At 52.1% G+C, this 19,640-nt stretch overlaps 1 protein-coding gene across 19 annotated transcripts in view; it reads left to right on the top strand.

Annotated features, from left to right (window-relative positions):
- Kif1a (kinesin family member 1A) overlaps window positions 1–19,640 on the top strand; it is an 89,153-nt gene that overhangs the window by 30,332 nt on the left and 39,181 nt on the right. For 10 of the 19 annotated variants that reach the window (XM_036173074.1, XM_036173073.1, XM_036173071.1 and 7 more), the window contains exons 10-25: window positions 195–212; window positions 5,080–5,155; window positions 6,630–6,708; window positions 7,623–7,765; window positions 8,239–8,265; window positions 9,482–9,615; window positions 10,750–10,829; window positions 11,140–11,215; window positions 13,178–13,257; window positions 13,692–13,798; window positions 14,847–14,930; window positions 17,499–17,679; window positions 17,750–17,822; window positions 17,995–18,088; window positions 18,926–19,074; window positions 19,425–19,603. In XM_036173074.1, the coding sequence (XP_036028967.1) occupies window positions 195–212; window positions 5,080–5,155; window positions 6,630–6,708; window positions 7,623–7,765; window positions 8,239–8,265; window positions 9,482–9,615; window positions 10,750–10,829; window positions 11,140–11,215; window positions 13,178–13,257; window positions 13,692–13,798; window positions 14,847–14,930; window positions 17,499–17,679; window positions 17,750–17,822; window positions 17,995–18,088; window positions 18,926–19,074; window positions 19,425–19,603 (1,580 nt within the window). The remainder of the gene's footprint in view (window positions 1–194; window positions 213–5,079; window positions 5,156–6,629; window positions 6,709–7,622; window positions 7,766–8,238; window positions 8,266–9,481; window positions 9,616–10,749; window positions 10,830–11,139; window positions 11,216–13,177; window positions 13,258–13,691; window positions 13,799–14,846; window positions 14,931–17,498; window positions 17,680–17,749; window positions 17,823–17,994; window positions 18,089–18,925; window positions 19,075–19,424; window positions 19,604–19,640) is intronic. The other 9 variants (XM_036173080.1, XM_036173079.1, XM_036173077.1 and 6 more) reach the window with 1 other exon arrangement.

Genomic DNA, 19,640 nt, shown 5'->3' with positions numbered 1-19,640 from the left:
AGAAGTCACACTCTTACTTGATTTGCTTGTCATGACCAGCTCATGGTGGCCAGCTGTGTCTGGGCAGTAAATGACAGACGCCTGGCTTCTACCTACAATCGGTCCCTCAGGAGCCAGCCTGTCCTCCCTGCCCACTGTAGCCCTGGGCCCCTAGAACCTCTGGGTTCTTAGACTCTCTGTTCTTTGTTTTTCAGGACTCTGGACCCAACAAGGTAAGCTGAGTTTTTAACTTCAAGGGAGAGGGGTTAGAGACAGGGTGCCCTTGGCCCCAGCTCCCTACTATGTACACCTCAGCAGCGGAGTCCACACCTCATTCATTCACTTCATGAAAAAACACAGAATGCACTTCTGAGCTGGGGACCTGTGCTAGCAGCCGGGTCTTAGGATGAACAGCATAAATGGCTTCACAGTTGGGAAGGGGCACAATAAACAGAAACATGAAAATGTAATTACCAATTGGGATGAATTTTGCACAGGGTGGGGAAGGTCTTCAATGGTGGCCCCAAAGTGAATAATCTGAATGGACAGAAAGCTTCCTAGAGAAACATGGCCTCGAGCAGAAGACCTGAGAACTGGCGGGGAGCCAGAAGGGCTGATGTAAGATGCTGAGGTGGTAGAAGATGGGTACGTGTAGGGAACTGTGGGAGCTACCAAGAGGCAATATGAGAGAAGGCAGGTGAAAGGCGTGTGGAATTATATGAGGAAGAATGTGAAAAGGTGCAGGGATCGTGTGAGGGAAACACCAGGAAGTGTGTAGGCAACTGGGAAATACCGCAGGATGGACTGTCAGGAAGGCTGTGGGGAAGTGAGAGCGAATGCCACTTATGCTGGGTGGAGATGTGCAGAGAGCTGGGAGGAGTGGCCCTGGGTGAATTGAGGAAGCATGAGAAACCTTGGGGGAAATGCCTGAGGAACTTGATGATGGCTTCTGACAAATTATGTGAATTTTGAGAAACTGTGGGGTGTGTGAGGTATTATGGGAATATGAGATGAAATTGTGAAATTGTGGGGAGCTCTGTTGGAAATTTCACGAGGAATCATCAGAAACGTGAATTCTGTGGGACCGCGGGGAGTATGTGGGCGGTTTCGAAACCACGGAAGCATTTTAAAGAAACTGAAATGAAGCATGAGTGTGTTGACTCTTTTCTCACTGCTGTGTCAAAATCCCCAACAACAACCTGGAAAGGGAAGGGCAAGATGGCTCAGTGCACAGAGGTGCTTGCCACCAAGCACGGCTGATGGAGTCTGAGCCCTCGGACCTGCGTGGTGAAAGGAAAGCCAGCTCCCACAGGTTGTCCTCTGACCACCACATGTATACAGTGGCACTCCTGTGTAAACAGAAGTCTCTGTCCTGCCAGCAACTCCCAAATACCCGGCAACTGCTTCTCAAATTATTGATTCAGAGGCTTAATATTACTTATAAATATCTGACCATTAGCTCAGGCTTGTTACTAGCTAACTCTTACACTTAACCCATAATTCTTATCTATGTTTAGCCATGTAGCTCATGGCTTGTTACCTCATTTTCTACACATCTTGCTTGCTCAGCGGCTGGCTGGCGTCTGCCCCGACCCTGCCCTTCTTCATCTCCATCTTCAGTTTGAATGTACCGTCTAAACTTATTCTTCCTCACCATTGGCCAAACAGCTTTATTATCAGCAACACATAGTCACAATACATGGAAGGACATGCCACAGCACTCCTGCGTGTAAATACATGTTTCTAAACAGAGAAAGGAAGGGTTTATTTGGCTCAGCTTGAGGATGCAGCCCACCATGGTGGGGAAGGCAGGGCAGGACCTTAGGAAGTGGACAGTAATGAATACGGCAGCTCAGCCCTCTCCTTTTTATTCAGTCCAGGACCATGTCAACTCTGTGAGGGAAATGGTGTCACTCACATTTATGTTGGTTCGTCACACTTCAATGAACTTAACTGAAAACTCATGCCCAGAGATTTGTCTCCTAGGTGATTGTAGATTTCCTTTTTTCAAGTTGACAGTATTTACAATCATGCTGTGGTTTGTGAGGGCCCAAGAGACGTGAACCTTGTGAGGAGCTGTGAGACACTAGGAAAATGCATGAGGAAGCATGTCCAGGACTTCTGAGGATTTGTATGAAGAATTTTGGGGAGTTTAATTATGTGGACAACTGAATTAGGAATAGGAGCAACATGGACAGATGTGAAGGAACTTGAAGGTTCTGTGTGGGAACCTAAGTGAGGAAGTGTAAAGAACTGTTTGAGGAACTGTGGAGAATTTTGAGAGAAAATGAGCTGTGGAGAGAATGTTACTGAATTGCATAATTGCTGTGTCTAGGATTGGGGAATTATGTGGGAAACTGTGAGGGATGTATGTGGGTTTAGGAGAGATCATGTGGGAAACTAGGTGAGGAGTGGTGTCTGAAGTACCTGCGTGGCCATGCTTGAAGACCTGTGAGGAGCTGTGTGGACGGTTTTGCCGGAACTGTAGAGAAGCCAATTGACTTAGAGTAGTTGTATAGAACGATGTGACTACTGTGTGGAAGAACAGTGTGAGGGGTGTGTGTGTGTATGTGTGTGTGTGTGTGTGTGTGTGTGTGTGTGTGTGTGTGTGTACATGCATGTGTGTAACTTATGAACACTCTGCAGACTTCTGGGGAAACTGAAAAATGGAGGATGATGTAAGGGATTCTGTGAGAGGTTTCAGGCATAGGAAGAAACTTTTTAGGGAAAAAGTTGTGTGATGACCCTCGAGCAACTGTGAGGCCGAGAACTGCGTGAGGAACCCTGAGTGGAATGGTGTGGAACTCGGAGGATCTGTGTACACTGCTGTGAGGAGCAGCTTGAGGAACGGTGTGTTTAGCTGTGAAGGACTGAGCGGGGAGAGTGAGACACTGGAAGACCTTGTGAGAACAGTGTAACAAGCTGTGGGAAGGACCGTGATGAAAACTAGGATCGGAGTGAGTTCTGAAGTTGCTGGTTGAGGAACAGAACCTGGAGAGGAGGCAGCTGTAGATGAGGAAAGACAAGGGGTCTGGGGACAGATGTGAGGTCTTTGGTTGGCAGTTTAGAGTTTGGCTGATTGTGATTTAATGGGAAGCAGTGGGTGGATTTTCAGCAGTTCTGAATCAGATTCAATCTGGGCCGTGCTCAGACATGAATGTAGATTGGGAGTGAGTCCAATCTGGGTCCAGCATGGTAGTCGGCAGAATAGAAAGTCAGTGTGGCAGTGATCCAGGCTTGGGAAGTGGCAGAGATGACTGGACAGGATTCCCAGGGGCTGGAATGAGAACTGTAGACTCATGGGTACTGTTGGGCTCCTTGGCTGAAGTAACAAACATATGCTGTGGGAACAAGAAATAAAACATATGACAGAGAATTCAACCTCAGGAACTAGACATTTGAAAACCAAACCAGAAATTTTTTTTTCTTATACTGAGTTTCCAGAGGCAAAACATAAAATGCCTGGTGTGTACAAGCTTTCAAGGGGGAGGGCACACTCTTACGTGCCACTCAGAGAAATCTGTGCCACAGTTCTGAAACCCACTTTGATGGTATGGCTTCAGGACATCCAAACTTTACACCCTTGTGAGGTAGTGGAGCTCATCCTAGGGATGATGATGGATTGTGTCTGCATCTGGGGAAATAGGACGACCCTTGAGATGGTACCTGTGTGCTTCCCTTGGAATGGAGGCTCCAGGGGCAGGGGTTGTGTCTGCTGGCCACAGCAGGTGCTCAGGAGAGAAACAGAGAGAGTGAATTTTTTTTTAAAATGCTGAATGCCACTTATTGAAGGAGGGAGGAGGTCTTGAATACAGGCTTACAGCACAATGGGAGAACCCTGGAGGGCAGAAGTTTGCTACCGATGTTTTACAATCTTGCATCTAAGCTGTTAATGCCCAATATGCTGGATACACAGACAAGGAGCTTCCCTTAAACACTCAGGAGGGTGGAATCTCACAGGGAATTAGCATAGGGAGGATATAAAGGACAAAGTCAGCAAGTAAGGCAGCAGTTACCCAAAACGGGGGCCAGAACCCTATAGGTACCCCCCTTTTACTAAAAAAATGAGCTTCTGACTTAGGTTGCATGGGACATCAGCAGGTCACCTTACCCATCATGGAGACACCTGCCCAGGCCACAACAGGAGCTCTGTCTTAGGTTGGTGAGCTCCCCCCAGGAATTACCTGTCTCTGAATACTCATTATCATACAGGCTCAATTGTGTGTGAGCTGCAGAGTTAACTGCTGCCAAAGATCTCAAAGTGGCGCTGGGCTTGCAATCTGTGTGTTCAACACAGAAAAGACCAACAGAAGTCTTAACCCACCCATAACAAGTAGGCTAAAGGCAACTGAGCCATTCCCTTGCTTAAGGCGCCTTACTGCAAATTGGAGTCCTTGTAAGATGGTATCCCAAAAGCAAATGGAACTTGAGTTTATAAATTTATAATTTGCAAAGCCAATCAAAATATATATAACTATTGAATTAAATTTATCATGCCCAATAGAATGAAAGATTAACTAACTGTGGTAGCTACTTTGCTGCCAGGGTCTCCACTGTGCTAGCTGTAGTAACCAGTTATGAAATGGCAATCCCAGAAACAGTAGCAGCGGTGGTCATCACTGTTATAACAGCAACAACGGCAGCAGCGATGTCAAATTGAGAGAGTGAATTATTAAAGGAAGTGCTCAGAGTTGACTTCTGAGGGACAGGAGGGAGTTTTGTGGGGAACCAGAGATTAGGTGGACATCAGAAGTGTCTCATTAGTGGAGAAGACATTTCACCCTGCCGGAAGGGGCTGCTGTCCCAGCAGAGTAGGAGAAGACACAGTGGCCAGTGATGTCAACATTCCTGGTCTCGAGTCCAGTTGAGTGGCCCAGACACATCAGAATGGGTGAGGGAGGAGCCGGAAGGATGTGCTAGCACGGCCTTGATTCCAGCCCAGATTTGAGTTGCCTGGAGGTGGCACCCCAGGATTCAGGTGAAGTGTAGGGAGGCACTGAGAACATGGTACTTGCCTCCCTTCCCTTCCCCCTCCCCCTATCCCCTCGCCCTTCTTTTCCCTTCCAGTAGACTCAGGCTTGACCTTGAATGTCCCCACAGAACAAGAAAAAAAAGAAGACAGATTTCATCCCTTACCGAGACTCTGTATTGACCTGGCTTCTCCGGGAAAACCTGGGTGAGTATGTGCCAATTCCCTAGTCACTGGTGGGTGAGCTGCACTAATTCCCTGGTCACTGGGCTTTTGACTTCCCCTCTGCGCAATACCCATCTCCTTGCGAGGAAAGAAACACTTCATCGCTCAGCCACATGCAGCCTCTTGCCCTTTCTGGACAAGTCCAAAAAACCCTGGAAGGGCCAGTTGGTTCATAATATAGCCTTTCTGGAAGGCCTGGGGCAAAGGCAGGCAAACCAAAGCAAATTTGGGGGGCCACAATGGCCCTTGGGACATACATGCTCTGGTGTCTACCTTCTTGGGTGAACTTGTTCAAGGTACCTGAACAAATTCCCACCCTTCTCTGGATCTTTAGTTTTGTGTCTATAACAGGGACCTAGTTCTTGGTTCTGGGAGTCCCGCTGACCTGCTAGGATTTGAGGGACTGACATTAACCTCCTCCTTGATGCCTGAATTCTGAGTGGGGAGAGATGATGGAGAGATGAAGGCTGAGAGGTGAAGGCTGATGTCTTTTCCAAAATGACCTCAGGGTCCCCTCTGGATACCCTTATAGCTGGAGAAGCTGACACCCAAGGTGATAAAATAGATCTTGGTTGGGACCCCCTGGCTTCCTTGGCTATATGACTCTGCATCCCACAGCTGGCTATACTGATGTGGATCTCAGGCCAGCATCATGTGTCATGGTGGCCTCACGTATATGAAAGCATGTAGGGTCCTAGTGAGAGGACAGGAGTGTTGCCCAAGCACCTGTTCCTTCGCAGGCCTCTCTCATGGGGTCACAACCAGTCTTAGCACTAGAGGAGGTCCTTGGGGATAATCCTCCCCTATAGCCATTCTTGGAGTGTGTGCCCAAGCCCTTCTCTCCTCACAGTCTCTATTGGAGACTCACTGAGAGCCACATATCAGGGATGTGGCCCAGGACACAGTTCTCTGAGGTAAAGCAGGCAAGCATGGCCATATTCGGAGCATGGACAAGTGGCAGTCCTGAGGACAGAGGTAGGCTCAGCATGTAACTTTGTCAGGACCGCTGAGCCAGCGGAGCCTAACAGGCTTCGCTATCCAACACTCAGACAATGAGGAATCCAAGAACCGCTGTTTCTTTAGTTATCACCCACTCTAAGCCAAGAACCTGATGGCAAATATTCAGGCGAGTATTTCAAATGGAAAAGATAAAAATGAGTAGAAAAAAAATTGGTCACAAATACTGAAATACCAAAACAAACAAGCAAACAAACAAACAAAACCCAAACACACAAAACAAACAAAACAAAAACAAAAACAAACTCCCCTCAACTTATCTCTGCTGTAGGGAAAAGGAGGCCCACGGTTGGTAAATGGCTAATGGGAGCTGAGGGGCAGCCGAGGAAGGCCCGACCTGCCACTGTCTACATAACACAGGACTGTGACTCAGTTTCCTCTCCTAGACCCGTAGCTGTAGGAAGAGGACCTTGTGTACAAACTGATTGTCTTCCTGCAGGTGGCAATTCAAGGACAGCCATGGTGGCAGCCCTGAGCCCAGCAGACATCAACTATGATGAGACCCTCAGCACACTGAGGTATGTTCTGCAGGGGACCCTGGGGTAAGAACATGTCTTTCCATATTTTAGCCAAAAACACCATTAAAGGGTGTTCCTTTGGGAAGCATTCTGCAGGAACTCAGTGCTGGAGCTCCAGGGTGTTTGTGGGCCCTGTTCTGTCCCTAGTATCCTTTAGGGCACATTTCAGGGCTGCAGGGGGCCCAGAGCTCTATGGCACCATGCTGCAAAACACTTACTTCTGGCTGTGGGAGTGGAGGACTTTAAATTAGCAAATAAGGGCCAATGAGCTCTCCAAAAATCTCCCACTAAGAGGTGGGCATTTGGGGATGGGAAGCCTGGGTGCAGAAGGCAGCTTGATTGATTGGGTTGGGAATGTTTGGCCTCTAGAGAGTGTACACTTTCTGTGGAAAATGGAGCCCACGTCACGGCAAACTCTGTGCTTCTGGGATGACAAATAGCATGCTGAGCTGTGACATGAGTGTGTGGCCATTCTCACATACATATGCATCTTGCACCCTGTTCTAGAATAGCCCTCTCTACCCTGGACTATCAGATTCAGGTCCAAGGGTGTCAATATAGAGGAGGATACTGCCTTGTGCCTTCTGCCCTGGAACCTCAATTTCTTTCTTTTTTTTTTTAGCTGAGGATTGAACCCAGGGCAGTGAGCTTGCTAGGCAAGCGCTCTACCACTGAGCTAAATCCCCAACCCTCAATTTTTTAAGTAGACAAGGCAGGCTGGATTATCCCACCTGTAGCTTGCTCCTGGTCAGCGGTCCCAGAGGCTATCCTTTAGGGTAGTGGGGTGATTTCTCATTCTGCCAGCCTAGGTCAAAGATTATCTCCCCAGCCGAACTCACCAGGCAGAGTTCTGAGCACCCCTGGGCCCCGCTATGTGGACCTATCCCCAACTCCTAAATCTCTTTGCTGCCCAGATATGCAGACCGGGCCAAACAGATCCGCTGTAACGCCATTATCAATGAAGACCCTAATAACAAGCTGATTCGAGAGCTGAAGGATGAGGTGACCAGGCTGCGAGACCTGCTGTACGCCCAAGGTCTTGGCGATATCACTGACAGTGAGTGTCTGTGCCAGCCTGCCCTGGGTAGGGCAGGGGCCTCAGACCTAGGGGGCTCCTGGGCCTCATGCCCTCTCTCCTGGGGCTGCTTCCTACTCACATGCTGTTGACTGTAGCCACAGTTGTCGGGAAGTGTTTAAGTCATCCACAGCCTCATCCCTCCTCCAGCTCCTGGGCAGAATGCCTCGGGGTGGGAGGCCTGGGCGGGCAAGGACAGGGCCAGGTTTCTGGCCTTGGCCTGGATGGATTGCATGGTTTGGGTTTGGAGCTGGCCCAAGCAGGCCAGGGAATGTTTCCTGGAAGCCCACAGGCCAGCCAGCTGCAGCTGCTGGGATTTCGGTGGGTACCAGGTCCCGACACTGAAGACCTACTTTACCCTAAGCTGTTCACTCTGTGAGATGGGTACATGAACCCTTGGGAGACAAACTGCTCTGTTTCTCTGTCTCTTCCTCCCCTGCCTGCCCTCCCCATAGCCAACACTGTGCCTGGAGGACCCAAATGTGTGTATTCCCCACTGCCGCTCTGCACCCCTGCTTTCATCCCGGCCATGGGGGCCACAGGGCAGCACGGGTGGGGAGGGAGACCCCACTCCCTCTCCTGCCTCCCTACTTCAGGGCTGTAAAGCGATGAGGGATTGTATCTGCCTCCAAGCCACGTTTCTGGTCCATCCCTGTCTGGGTGGGAAACAAGGCAATAAATAGGCAGAGTGCAGCCAAACGTGGCTGGAACTAGACTCCTGAGTGCCCGTGGGCCTAGAAAGGTCAGATGTTAGAGCCGGAGGATTTGCAGGGCCAGAAGGCCATGCTCTCCTGGGTCCTGGCCCAGACAGACCTACCTCTGCCTGCTCCTGCTCCAGCTACCCCCACGTCTGGGTCCCTGAAAGTTTCTTGAGGCTGAAAAAAAGCAATGGTTGCTGCCAAGTCCTGCCCAATAGTGTCTCCTCCATCCTGAGACCTGAATCCTTGGGGTTCGCTTCCCCAGTGCCCCGTGCTGTCCTGTGCTGGCTGCTGCTTTGCTGTGTGTCTGCTTCTGCTGGGAAGGGCCTGGTACTTCTCCAGGTGTCACAGCCCAAATCCCCATCTTTAAGGGCTGATGGGATTCTGGGGTGGTGGAAGAGTAGGGGCTCCCTCAGGAGTGTCCTCCACACACCTTCTCTAGGTAGCCTTGGGGCCCATTCTGGGTTCAGCGGGATGCTGAGTACAGCTTGGCTTGCAGCCGAGGTGCAGCCCATCCACAGAAGATGGACATGAACATTGGGGTGTAGGGAGAACAGGTGCCTGAACCAGCTTAGGTGAGCTCCTGGCCTCAGGTGCAGGGGTGCTGTGAGGCGGCTAGCAGGCGTGGGCCTTGGATGCAGGTACAGGGGCTACAGAAAGGCCCTAGTCAAAGGGAGAGTGGAGCAGAATGTGGTACAGAGGGGCTGTGGGTGCTGCTGAGGGGAGAGAGAGAGCCTGGGGGTCAGGCAGGGGAGCGGCAGGGCCGAGGGTAGCAGACCACCTTGCATGCGCTTGTCCTGGGCGGCTGGGCCAGGCTGCTGGGCCTTGCCTGTGTTTCCCATTTCTTGCCTTCCCTTCCCCTGCCTCTTGCTTCCCCTAGCTGCTGCTGCTTCTCTCTCCCTTTCTATCTTACCCTCCCTTCATGCCTTAGACATGTCCGACCCTGAGATCAGGAAACATAACTCCCAGCTAAGCCAAGCCCCTAACAATCTCTCCACAGTGACCAATGCCTTGGTGGGCATGAGCCCCTCATCTTCGCTGTCGGCCCTGTCCAGCCGCGCGGCCTCAGTGTCCAGTCTCCATGAGCGTATCTTGTTTGCTCCAGGCAGTGAGGAGGCTATTGAAAGGCTGAAGGTGAGGGCTTGCCTGGTCCAGGGCACTCCGGGGTGGGTAATGGCCATCAGCCTGTAGGACAAGGCAGACTTAAAGAAGTGAGGGAGGACCCTTGCCTGTGACTCTGAGACACCCCTTACATACAGCCTCACCTCTCAAGATCAGAGTGATACAATAATGGAAGTCTTTGGGATGTGGCCACCCTGTGCACTGTGGCCCGCCCACCCACAGCAGCCAGAATAGCTAGTGCATTCAGGCACCAGGCTGCACGAGGTTCAGATAATGAACTTCTGGGCAGTAAGTGCCTTGGAGGGTTCTCCAACCTCTCCGGATGGCCTTGACCCTGAGTGCCAGGGGAGGGAAAGCCCAGGTGAGGAATGGCAGGCACAGGGATCACACTGAGTCTTGCACTGGGTGAGCTGGCGCTGGTACAGGAAACAGTGGGCTGTGCAGTGGCTGGGGTGGGGGCGTCAGGTTCCAGCAGCATCTCTACGGAGCTGTCGTGGGTCTTGGCAGCTCTGCCTGGTGTTCGGGGAGAGTGGATGTTCAGGCTCTTAGCTACTTCCAGGCTGTCTGGATGTGTCCCCTGCTCCCCACCACTGTGCTTGGCTGGCTCCAGCCTCAGACTCCTTCCGAATGCAGTGTAGTGTCCCTAGGGGCTGAGGGGCCAAGGAGACAAGGGACAGAGGCTAGTGTGAGGAGTAATATAGGGAGATCAAGAAGCAAGGAGCATAAAGCTTCAAGGTGTGGGACAGATGGCCCATTTGGGACTCAGGGCCCAACTGAAGTATTGGGGAGGCGGGGCTAGGACGGAAGTGGGAAAGGGAACAAGGGACGATGCCCTGGATGAGGCGTGCGGCCATGTCCTGAGAAAGGACCATTACGTTTGGGAGCTGCGTGCAGTGTTTTCCAGGGGCACTTGCTTCCTCTACCCCCGATTTATTTTGCTGTCCTTGTTCTGTGGGGTGTGTTCACAGGACAGTCTGCTGTACCTCCCCTCAATCCCTCAGAATCTCGCATGCCGGGAGGTGCCTGAGAGTCAGCTGAAGTTCTCTGCAGCCCCTTCCCTGGCTCCCCTGCATCCTCTGACACCCCCCCCCACGCACACACGCACACACTCCCTAGGATCTCACTGTGCTTGGTCTCACTCCCCAGGAAACAGAGAAGATCATCGCTGAACTCAATGAGACTTGGGAGGAGAAGCTGCGGCGGACAGAAGCCATCCGGATGGAGAGGTGAGCAGCGCGGGGCACAGGCCTGGGGTTGGAGGCACAGCCAGAGAGTCCTGGCCTCCAACCCCCCGGAAACCCAAACCCTGGGGGAGGTTGCGTGCCAGCCACGGGACAAATCTGTGCTGTCTGACCCAGGCAGCTAATGCGTGGCACTGGCCGCTGGCCATTGAGGCCTTGAGGAACAGATCTGCGGGTGAGCGAGCACACACTGTCCAGGCACTGCTGATAATTCCTGGTTGGTGGGTGGGTCAGGCAGGATGAGGCTAGTCCTGGAAGCCTCTGAGCTTGTGCTGACCACAGCTCTGTCTTCCAGGGAAGCCTTGCTGGCTGAGATGGGTGTAGCCATGAGAGAAGATGGTGGCACCTTGGGTGTGTTTTCTCCCAAAAAGGTAGGAGCTGGGCCACGTGCCACGTGCCAATGTGGCAAAGTGGTACCACCACTGGTGGATGTCAAAGGCGGGGTGGGGGTGGCCTGGGGGAAGGTGTAGCAGGATGGAATTCTGGCCCAGGAGTGAGTCAGCCTTTACTTAGACTTTCCATTGCGTGGTGACATCCTGGTGGCTGAGTAACATCACGTGGGTCTCTGAACTGCTTGAGGTTTAGACTGGATCCCTCAAGAGTGGAACAAGACTTGGGAGTGATGCCCAGGCTGGAGAGCTGAGTGTTGTGGATCTACCTCCACTCCCAGTCTGCTGCTTCTGGAAGTTTCTGGCCTTCCTTCCCCAGAGCAGTTTGCCGGCTGCAAGGCAGAGTGGCAAATGTCCAGGAAGATGGTCCCCAGCCACAGGCAGTTTCCAGGCTCTGCTTTGTGTCAAAGAAAATGCTGCCCCGGGGGAAGTGGAGTTAGTGGCTTGGGCATCTGAGAGATAGGGCCAACCTGGGGGGGGGGATCAGCCCCCCTAGATTCTGCTGTCCTGCCGTGGTCTGGGACTGCTTAGAAACAATGTATCAAAAGATAGCTTGAGGTGGGGGACATGAGAGAGGCTCAGGTGTAGGTGTCCCTGTGGGCTTTAGCCAGGCCATTCAAGGTACTATAGCCGGTTCACCGTGCACACACACAGGGGCTCACTTAAACTTGCTCAAATGTGAAGTACGTTGCCAGCCTTTTTTGGCAGTACACATATCTCTGGCTTTCAAGCCTGGTGTGCAACCCGGAGGAGGATACAGAACTGCAGTGTCCCCACCAGTGTTCAAGTGAGGGGCGATGTTGCCAGGACATGACACTAGGGGGCTGATCACGTGGCCGGACAGTCACCTCTGCGACCAAAGCCTGGGGAGGGTTGGGAAAGGCCATATGGAGAGTCCCATAGCTTGGGACTCTGTGAGGACCTCAGAGTTCCCGAGACTCAGGGAAAGTAGTAGTCCTGCTGAGTCATCACGGGACCACCTCTGCTCTGCTCTTCCTGGCCAGACGAGTTGAGGATGGTCGGTGCTGATGGTCAGGACTCTACACCCATGCTCAAGGGCACACTTGGATTTATAGTTTAGTGTGGCGGTGGCTCACCCCAGCGTACCCTGGGGGAATAGGAAGCACATCCCGGCACCTCTTCCTGTTACAGGAACCAGGTAGAAGATGACTCCTTAGAAGCTTGCGGGAGGGGCTGAGGCAAGAATGACCTGGGACAGGGGGCAGAAGGCAGCTACCAATGGGTGTGGGATACAGGAGGCAGACACCTTGACCCGGACACTAACATGCAGGTCCTGGGTAGTCCAGTGGTGAGACTCCATCGGCTGGTTCTTCCCAGGCCTCTGGAGAGACTCTTCTTGGCCAGGGCACTCATACCTGCTTACTGATAGTTTCACTGGAGAGCCCTCTACTCCAGGCTGTCCCCCAGAAGGAGCTTTCTGGAACTTCCTTGTGTGGTACAGAGTCAGGTGCCTAGGACTCTTGGGATGGGGTGCAGGATCAACCCTAAAACCCAGAGTGTAGTCTACACATCCAGGACCCCCACACACAGATTCCGTCTAAGCCTTAGATGGGCCTTCCAAGAACTGATCCCCTTGCAGCCCAGCTCCCCACAAAATCTTCAGGTCCTTGAGCCTGCTGCTGTCAAGATGGGCTGAGCCTGGACCCAGGGCTTTCTTTGTCCTTCATTTCCCTGACAAGGAATTTGCCAATCTGGTGAGGCCAGTTTGAGCTTGGGGCTCTGGGGTTCTGGATGCCCTACTAAAGATTCCATGCGTACCCTTGTCCTCTTTTCTTCTCTGCCAGGCTGGGGAGGGCACTATGTCCCCAACAAGGCCAGGTCTGAGGATGGTGGTGGTCTGGTGCCTGAGCAGAGGGCAGGCAGGATGGCTACTGTGAGGATTCTGCTCCTCCCCAGGAGAATGACCCTTCTGTTTCTCCCCAGACACCTCATCTTGTCAACCTGAACGAGGATCCATTGATGTCTGAGTGCCTCCTCTACTACATCAAAGATGGAGTTACCAGGTGGGGACTAGATGGGTCATCAGGTGGAGGGAAGGGTATCCAGCTGAAGGAATCACAAGGTGACGGTGCTATAGCATCTCCAGCCAGTCTGGGTCTATGGGTTGGGGAGTATGGGCCCCTCTGTTCCCACTATCCTGCACTGTCCCATGAGAGCTGAGTTGGGTATCAGGCCTTTGTGGCCGACAATGCTTTTCCAAAGTGCTTCTAGGGGCCATCTGGATTTCTGTATAGCTGGGCTGCCCTGGAGGTCTGTTGCCCACTCTCACTTCCCCATAACCCCGTAGTACACATACCCTGGTATTTAAAAACAAAAACAGAAATGAAACAAACAACAAAAACAAGCTGGGTATCCCTGGGAGGCTGCATGTAGGAGTGATCCAGGCAGAGTGGGTGTTCTGGGGCCCTGCTGCTAGGCTGCCCTGATTCCTCAACAGAGTGGGCAGAGAAGATGCAGAGAGGCGGCAAGACATCGTCCTGAGTGGGCACTTCATCAAGGAGGAGCATTGCATCTTCCGGAGCGACTCCCGGGGAGGTGGAGAAGGTAGTGTTGTCCTGCCTCCCCCCACCCACCCATCCTGCCCACCCCCATCTTGCTGACCAGGCATCAGTGAGACCTAGTGGGTCAGCCCTCGGAAGGCACTAGCCATCCACCCAGCTTCCTGGCTCTAAGTGGAACCTGAATCATGCTTCTGGACAGGAACTGTATGAGCTTTGAGGATAGCTGAGTGACACCCTCTATTAGAAAGGTATTTGGGAAAGGCCTGGTTGACTCCTGTGGCCAAGTGGCGGTTGCTCTGGGGAGCCAGCTGCCTTGAAGGCTGGAGCCCAGGGATATGATAGGAAGCTGGGAAAGGGAGGATGCTAAGTATGTTAAGTAAGCAGGTAGGTGTAAGCAATGCTTACAGTAGGGATGTGTGTGGGGGCAGAGGGACAGTGGGCCACCTGGATGGAGCCCACTCTAGGGGTTTTGAGAGCATCCTCTCCTGTTGGCTGGGGAGCAGCTGTCTGTTTTCTCGGCCTGCCCACCACTGCCCTGCAGAAGATGGTGCTACCTCAGTGCTGGTGTGCAGACACTGTGTCCATGCCTCTGAGTGTAGGGCTGGTGTCCCAGCCAGACGGCATCTGGCCATCCTCAAGCCTGCTAATCCATTACTAAATCCATGTCTAACTTTGCTACCTTGGGATGGTGGCCTGAAATGGAGCTCGGGACAATTGTCACTCCTAGATTTTCCCGTCCACAAATACCCATTTCTCTCCTGTGCAGATGAGTCAGAGGGGTCTGGGGCCTCCTTGGGGACATGTTAGCCACTATTTTTTATTCTTGTCCACTGAGAGACCTGAATAAGAACATGAGAAGTGAAGCTCAGCATTGCCTCCCCAGCCTTGGCTTGGGCCCAGGAGTCTCCTTCTTGATATTTTTCTCCTTTACTAAGTGATGAGACCCTCAGGTTCATCCAAGGGGTCTTATTCACGATCAGGTTCTGTGGCCAGCCTGGAATGAGGAACCTGAGTGGTGCCCACCGGGGGCCAGGAGGGCAGAGCCCCTGAAGTAATGACCTCTTACAGTACCCCTCTTATGTGTCTTGTAGCCGTGGTGACCCTGGAGCCCTGTGAAGGAGCTGACACGTATGTCAATGGCAAGAAAGTCACTGAGCCCAGCATCCTTCGGTCAGGTATGGCTGGGAGCGCCAGGGGACTGCAGGGCAGATGGAGCAAAGCCTTAGCGCTCATCCTCTCGGGCAGTTTGCTCCTGACAAAAGGCAGCTTTGCTAGGGGCACATGAGCATCCCTGAGATTCTCTAGTCCCCATATTGGGCACTTGAGGACTAGAGTACCTAGATCTGAGACTATAAAAGCAGAGGAGGTCCCGAATGGTCACTGTGTTGGACTAGGCTCAGGAGAAAGGGTAGGAGATGACAGACGGTTGGCCAAACTGTGGCAGTCAATGTGGGACAGGTCACGACCCTCTCAACACCAGTTTCCGGGGATTCAGTACCGTAACCCCCACCCTGCTGCTATAAAAACCACACATGGAAGCATTAGTCTCTTTTGGGAAAGTCATTTAGGATATATAAGGTGGGTCCCCAGATGATATAGTTCTTGCCTGCATGATGGGAAGCATGGATGTACATGTGGCTGAAGACAGAGCTGGGCAGATGAGTCTGAGACATACACACATGAATAAGAAGACTCTCAAGGAACTGACTTACAGGAGAGTCAATCACCATCTGTTGTCATGACAAAGTATCCGAGGAAACAAATTTAGGGGAAGAAGGATTGCTTTAGGCTCACAGTTTCCAAGTCTGTAGTCCATCTCCATTGCCGTGGGCCTGTGGTAGTCAGAGCATCATTGTGGGAGTTTGTGGTGGAACAGAGCTGCTTACATCTCGGTAGTCAGGAAGCAGTGGAAAGAATAAGCAGGTTCTGGGAACAAGATATACCCTTCAAAGACATACCCTCTACTTCCTCCAACAAGCCCCACCCCTAGTCACTCACTCATCCACCAGTGAACTAATTAATAGATTAATCTACCAACTCTTATGATCTGATCACCTCTCAATAGTGCCACTGGCTGGACCCCCAACCTTCAACATATGAACCTTTGAGGGAGACACCATATTGAACCCATAACATTCTACTCATGGTCTCCCAGCCTGTGTCCATCTCACAATGCAAGTGCATTCCATCTTGTCTTCAAGAGTCTCCATGCACTTAATGTTCCATCATTGCTTAGGAGCCCGAGTTTAAAGTGCCTTCTTAGACTCAGAGCAAACTTTAGGGCGAGACTTTGTAAAATCAAAATGATACACTTCTGGGATATGATGAGACAGGGTGTACATTCCCACACTGAAGGGGAGGAAAAGAAAATTAGCAAGGAGGAATGGGGCTGAAGCCAGACAACGGACCTGCCGACTCAGCAGGGCAAACATTAAATCCTACAGCTCCATGTTCAGAAGCTAAGGCATGTGGTGGTGTGATGTGAACTTCAAAGGCCTTGGTAGCCTCATCCCTCTGGCCTCTCCAGCTGTAGCCCACAAGGCTTATTTCCTGAGAAGTCTTTGCTTGTGGCTCATGGCTTTCCTCAGAAGATATTTTGTGTTCTTGGCGTCTCCAGCATCCTGGGGTCTTCATAAAAACACAGTATTTATTCTCACGGCTTTATATACTGTCCTCTCGAGGTCTGCCTGTGAGGGATTTAACCCTGCTCTGTACATATTACCTGACCTCTCAGGACTTCCTTTGAAATCTATTTGGAAGCCTCTGTGACTACACAACCCCAATGGTTCATATAACTGCAAAATCAGCATCCCCTGGACAATGCTAAAACCTACTGCCAGCCTGAGAGGTAAAGGGGCCTGTTTGGATCATGGCTGCACTTGGCCACTGAGTTCCTGGATGACTGGACACAGGGAAGTACTTACTGAAACAGCCTGTGTACACACCTTCGTTGGCTCTACTAGAACTTCCAAATCTTTCTGCTCCCCATTCTTACTATAAACCTGGCTAACAGCGGTCGTTAAAGCCCATGCCACGGCTGCCTGGATGGTATGTCTTCGGCTAAATTAATTAGTCCAACACTGAAATCCAGCCTCTCACACAGTCTTAGCACATGGACAAAATGGAGCCAGGTTCTTGGCCAGAACATAGTGTGAATAGCCTCTAGCCTGAGTCCTAACGGAATCCTTGTTCTTATCTGAAACCTCACGAGCAGTCTTTACATCTGCTTTCCAATGGGTGTTCGAATCCTTTTAACTTCTGCCAGAATTAAGCTTCCCTTACAGCATCCTGGGGCTTCTGTAGCCTGTGTCTCTAAACTTTACCAAATCCCTCCTACAAAACCTAAACCACATAGTCAAGGGGCTAGATTGGGAGTCAACAAAGGCACCCATTCCAAGGAGAAAGATCAGGCTGGAGAGGTGGCTCAGAGGCTAAGAGCACTGGCTGCTCTTCTAGAGGGCCTGAGTTCAATTCCCAGCAACCATACAGTGGCTCACAACCATCTGTAATGAGATTCGGTACCCTCTTTTTAATCTTTAAAAAGAGAGAGAGAGAGAATCCAAGGAGAAAGGTGATTTGGAGCCAGTGTTTTGGGGGTTGGATGCTCTTCCCAAGGTGGGTGATGCTGGGATACCCAGGCAGATGAAATGCCTGCACCTCTTTCTCCCTTCTCCTTCCCCCACCCCTTGAGGGCACCTGGAACCCACAGGCACCTCAAGGCTGGTTTTGCCTCCATCTCCCAGGAAACCGCATCATCATGGGAAAGAGCCACGTGTTCCGGTTTAACCATCCCGAGCAGGCCCGCCAAGAGCGGGAGCGAACACCCTGTGCAGAGACACCTGCTGAGCCAGTGGACTGGGCCTTCGCCCAGCGTGAGCTGTTGGAGAAACAGGGCATCGACATGAAGCAGGAGATGGAGCAGAGGTGAGGCCTAGAGTCAACTGCCCACCTGCCGAGTCTGATGGCCTTGTGTTCACTCGACGTTCTCTTGCAGGCTCCAGGAGCTGGAGGACCAGTACCGGCGGGAACGGGAGGAGGCCACATACCTGCTGGAGCAGCAGAGGCTGGTAAGGATGCTCACCCAGCTTCACAGGTCCCTATTTGCACACTGGGAAAGTGGATCTCTGCCCCCTCTGGCCACCCTCCCTGCTGGCCTGGCCCTCTCTGGCACTCCAGTGGGCTGGGATGAGGCTGTCTCCGTCTCTATGGTGGTGCCACAGGCCCTGCCTATCTCTTCAGGACTATGAGAGTAAGCTGGAGGCCCTCCAGAAGCAGATGGATTCCAGGTACTACCCAGAGGTGAATGAGGAGGAGGAAGAGCCAGAGGATGAAGGTAAGAACTCTTGAGATGGCGTGTCTCCCACCAACAGGGCCTGAATGAGCAGGTCCCAGGTGGCTCACTGGAAGTCATTCGAGCTGAACTTTGGCCCTGGGAGATAGACCTTCTTAATTCTGGGTGCTACCGTACAGACAGGATTGGGAAGGCTGTACTGAAACAAGTGACCACACATCTCACACACACAGGCACACGTTTGCTAATGGCGAGTGGGCCAGAACCGTGGGTGCTGGCGAGGGCTCGCCTCACTCACTGTGTGGTATATGGAGACCTTGACCAAAGTCCTGGTTCACTCTGCACCTCATCTGAGGATTCCCTTTCTCTGGAGGACTCCATGAACAAAGGGCATGTCATCCTCTGCTCTGGCCTTCCCCACTGCCAGCCCTGCAAGACAGATGTGGCTGTCACTGGTGATATGGTGGTCCCTGAGCTGCTTTGATCTTTCCCTATTAGGGAAGCTCATTTGAGGAGTCCACTTAATCTTTGGGTGACCTGGGGCATTTCCACACTACTTGTTTGGCTGGCCTTTCTGCTGGGCTCGCCTTTCTCCACACTAAAGGTGCTTAGTATAAAATTAGGAATTCGAGTGTGGGGGCCCTAGCCCAGCATGGGAGAGGCAGATCAGAGCCTTTATCTGGGGAGAGAGGGCCAGAACCCAGCAAGTCTTCCATAGCTATGGAAGGGCTACTTTATTGAACAGACCAGCTATAGCGTGAACTGGGTACAGGGTCGACCCAGCTAGCCCTGTGCCAAGCCATCTTGATCTTTCAAGACTCAGGTTGTGGTAGGCTACGTGGTGGCTTTCTTTGATGACCCACATGGCTTTTCTCACAGTCCAGTGGACAGAGCGGGAATGTGAGCTGGCATTGTGGGCCTTCCGGAAATGGAAATGGTACCAGTTCACTTCTCTACGGGACCTGCTGTGGGGCAATGCCATCTTCCTGAAGGAGGCCAATGCCATCAGTGTGGAGCTGAAGAAGAAGGTGAGGACCGTCAGAGGGGGTTCCCCACCGGTGATGGTCTAGTTGCTTATAGTCACAACTTAATACAAGCACTCAGCCACCCTCGAGTTGACTGGGGGCCCTTGCCTGAACTAGGTACCAGTGTGGTTGAAGGAAGCACTGGCTGGAATAGATACCTTACTGGCTTTGCTTGGGAGTCAACAAGCAGTGGTGGGGTGGTTGGGGTCAGCCATTTTTCAGTGGTTAGTTGAATAGATTGGTGAACTATGGAATACAGAGCCGAGATCTCAGGGGCATGGGGAGAAGCCCCCGGGAAACCTGGCTTCCACTCAGCAAGGGGTGGATGCATGGCCATCTTCTGCCCCTTACAGGTCCAGTTCCAGTTCGTCCTCCTCACAGACACCCTCTACTCCCCGCTGCCGCCAGACCTACTGCCTCCAGAAGCAGCCAAAGACCGAGAGACACGGCCCTTCCCGCGAACCATCGTGGCAGTAGAGGTCCAGGACCAGAAGAATGGGGCCACCCACTACTGGACGCTAGAGAAACTCAGGTGCAGCTGGTGGGCAGTGAGGTGGAGGATGGGCGGG

The sequence above is a fragment of the Onychomys torridus genome, chromosome 23 (assembly GCF_903995425.1).
Source record: "Onychomys torridus chromosome 23, mOncTor1.1, whole genome shotgun sequence".
In the NCBI taxonomy this organism is placed as follows: Eukaryota; Metazoa; Chordata; class Mammalia; order Rodentia; family Cricetidae; genus Onychomys; species Onychomys torridus.
Note: the sequence above shows the minus strand (reverse complement) of the source record. Positions and strands in the feature narration are given on the sequence as shown.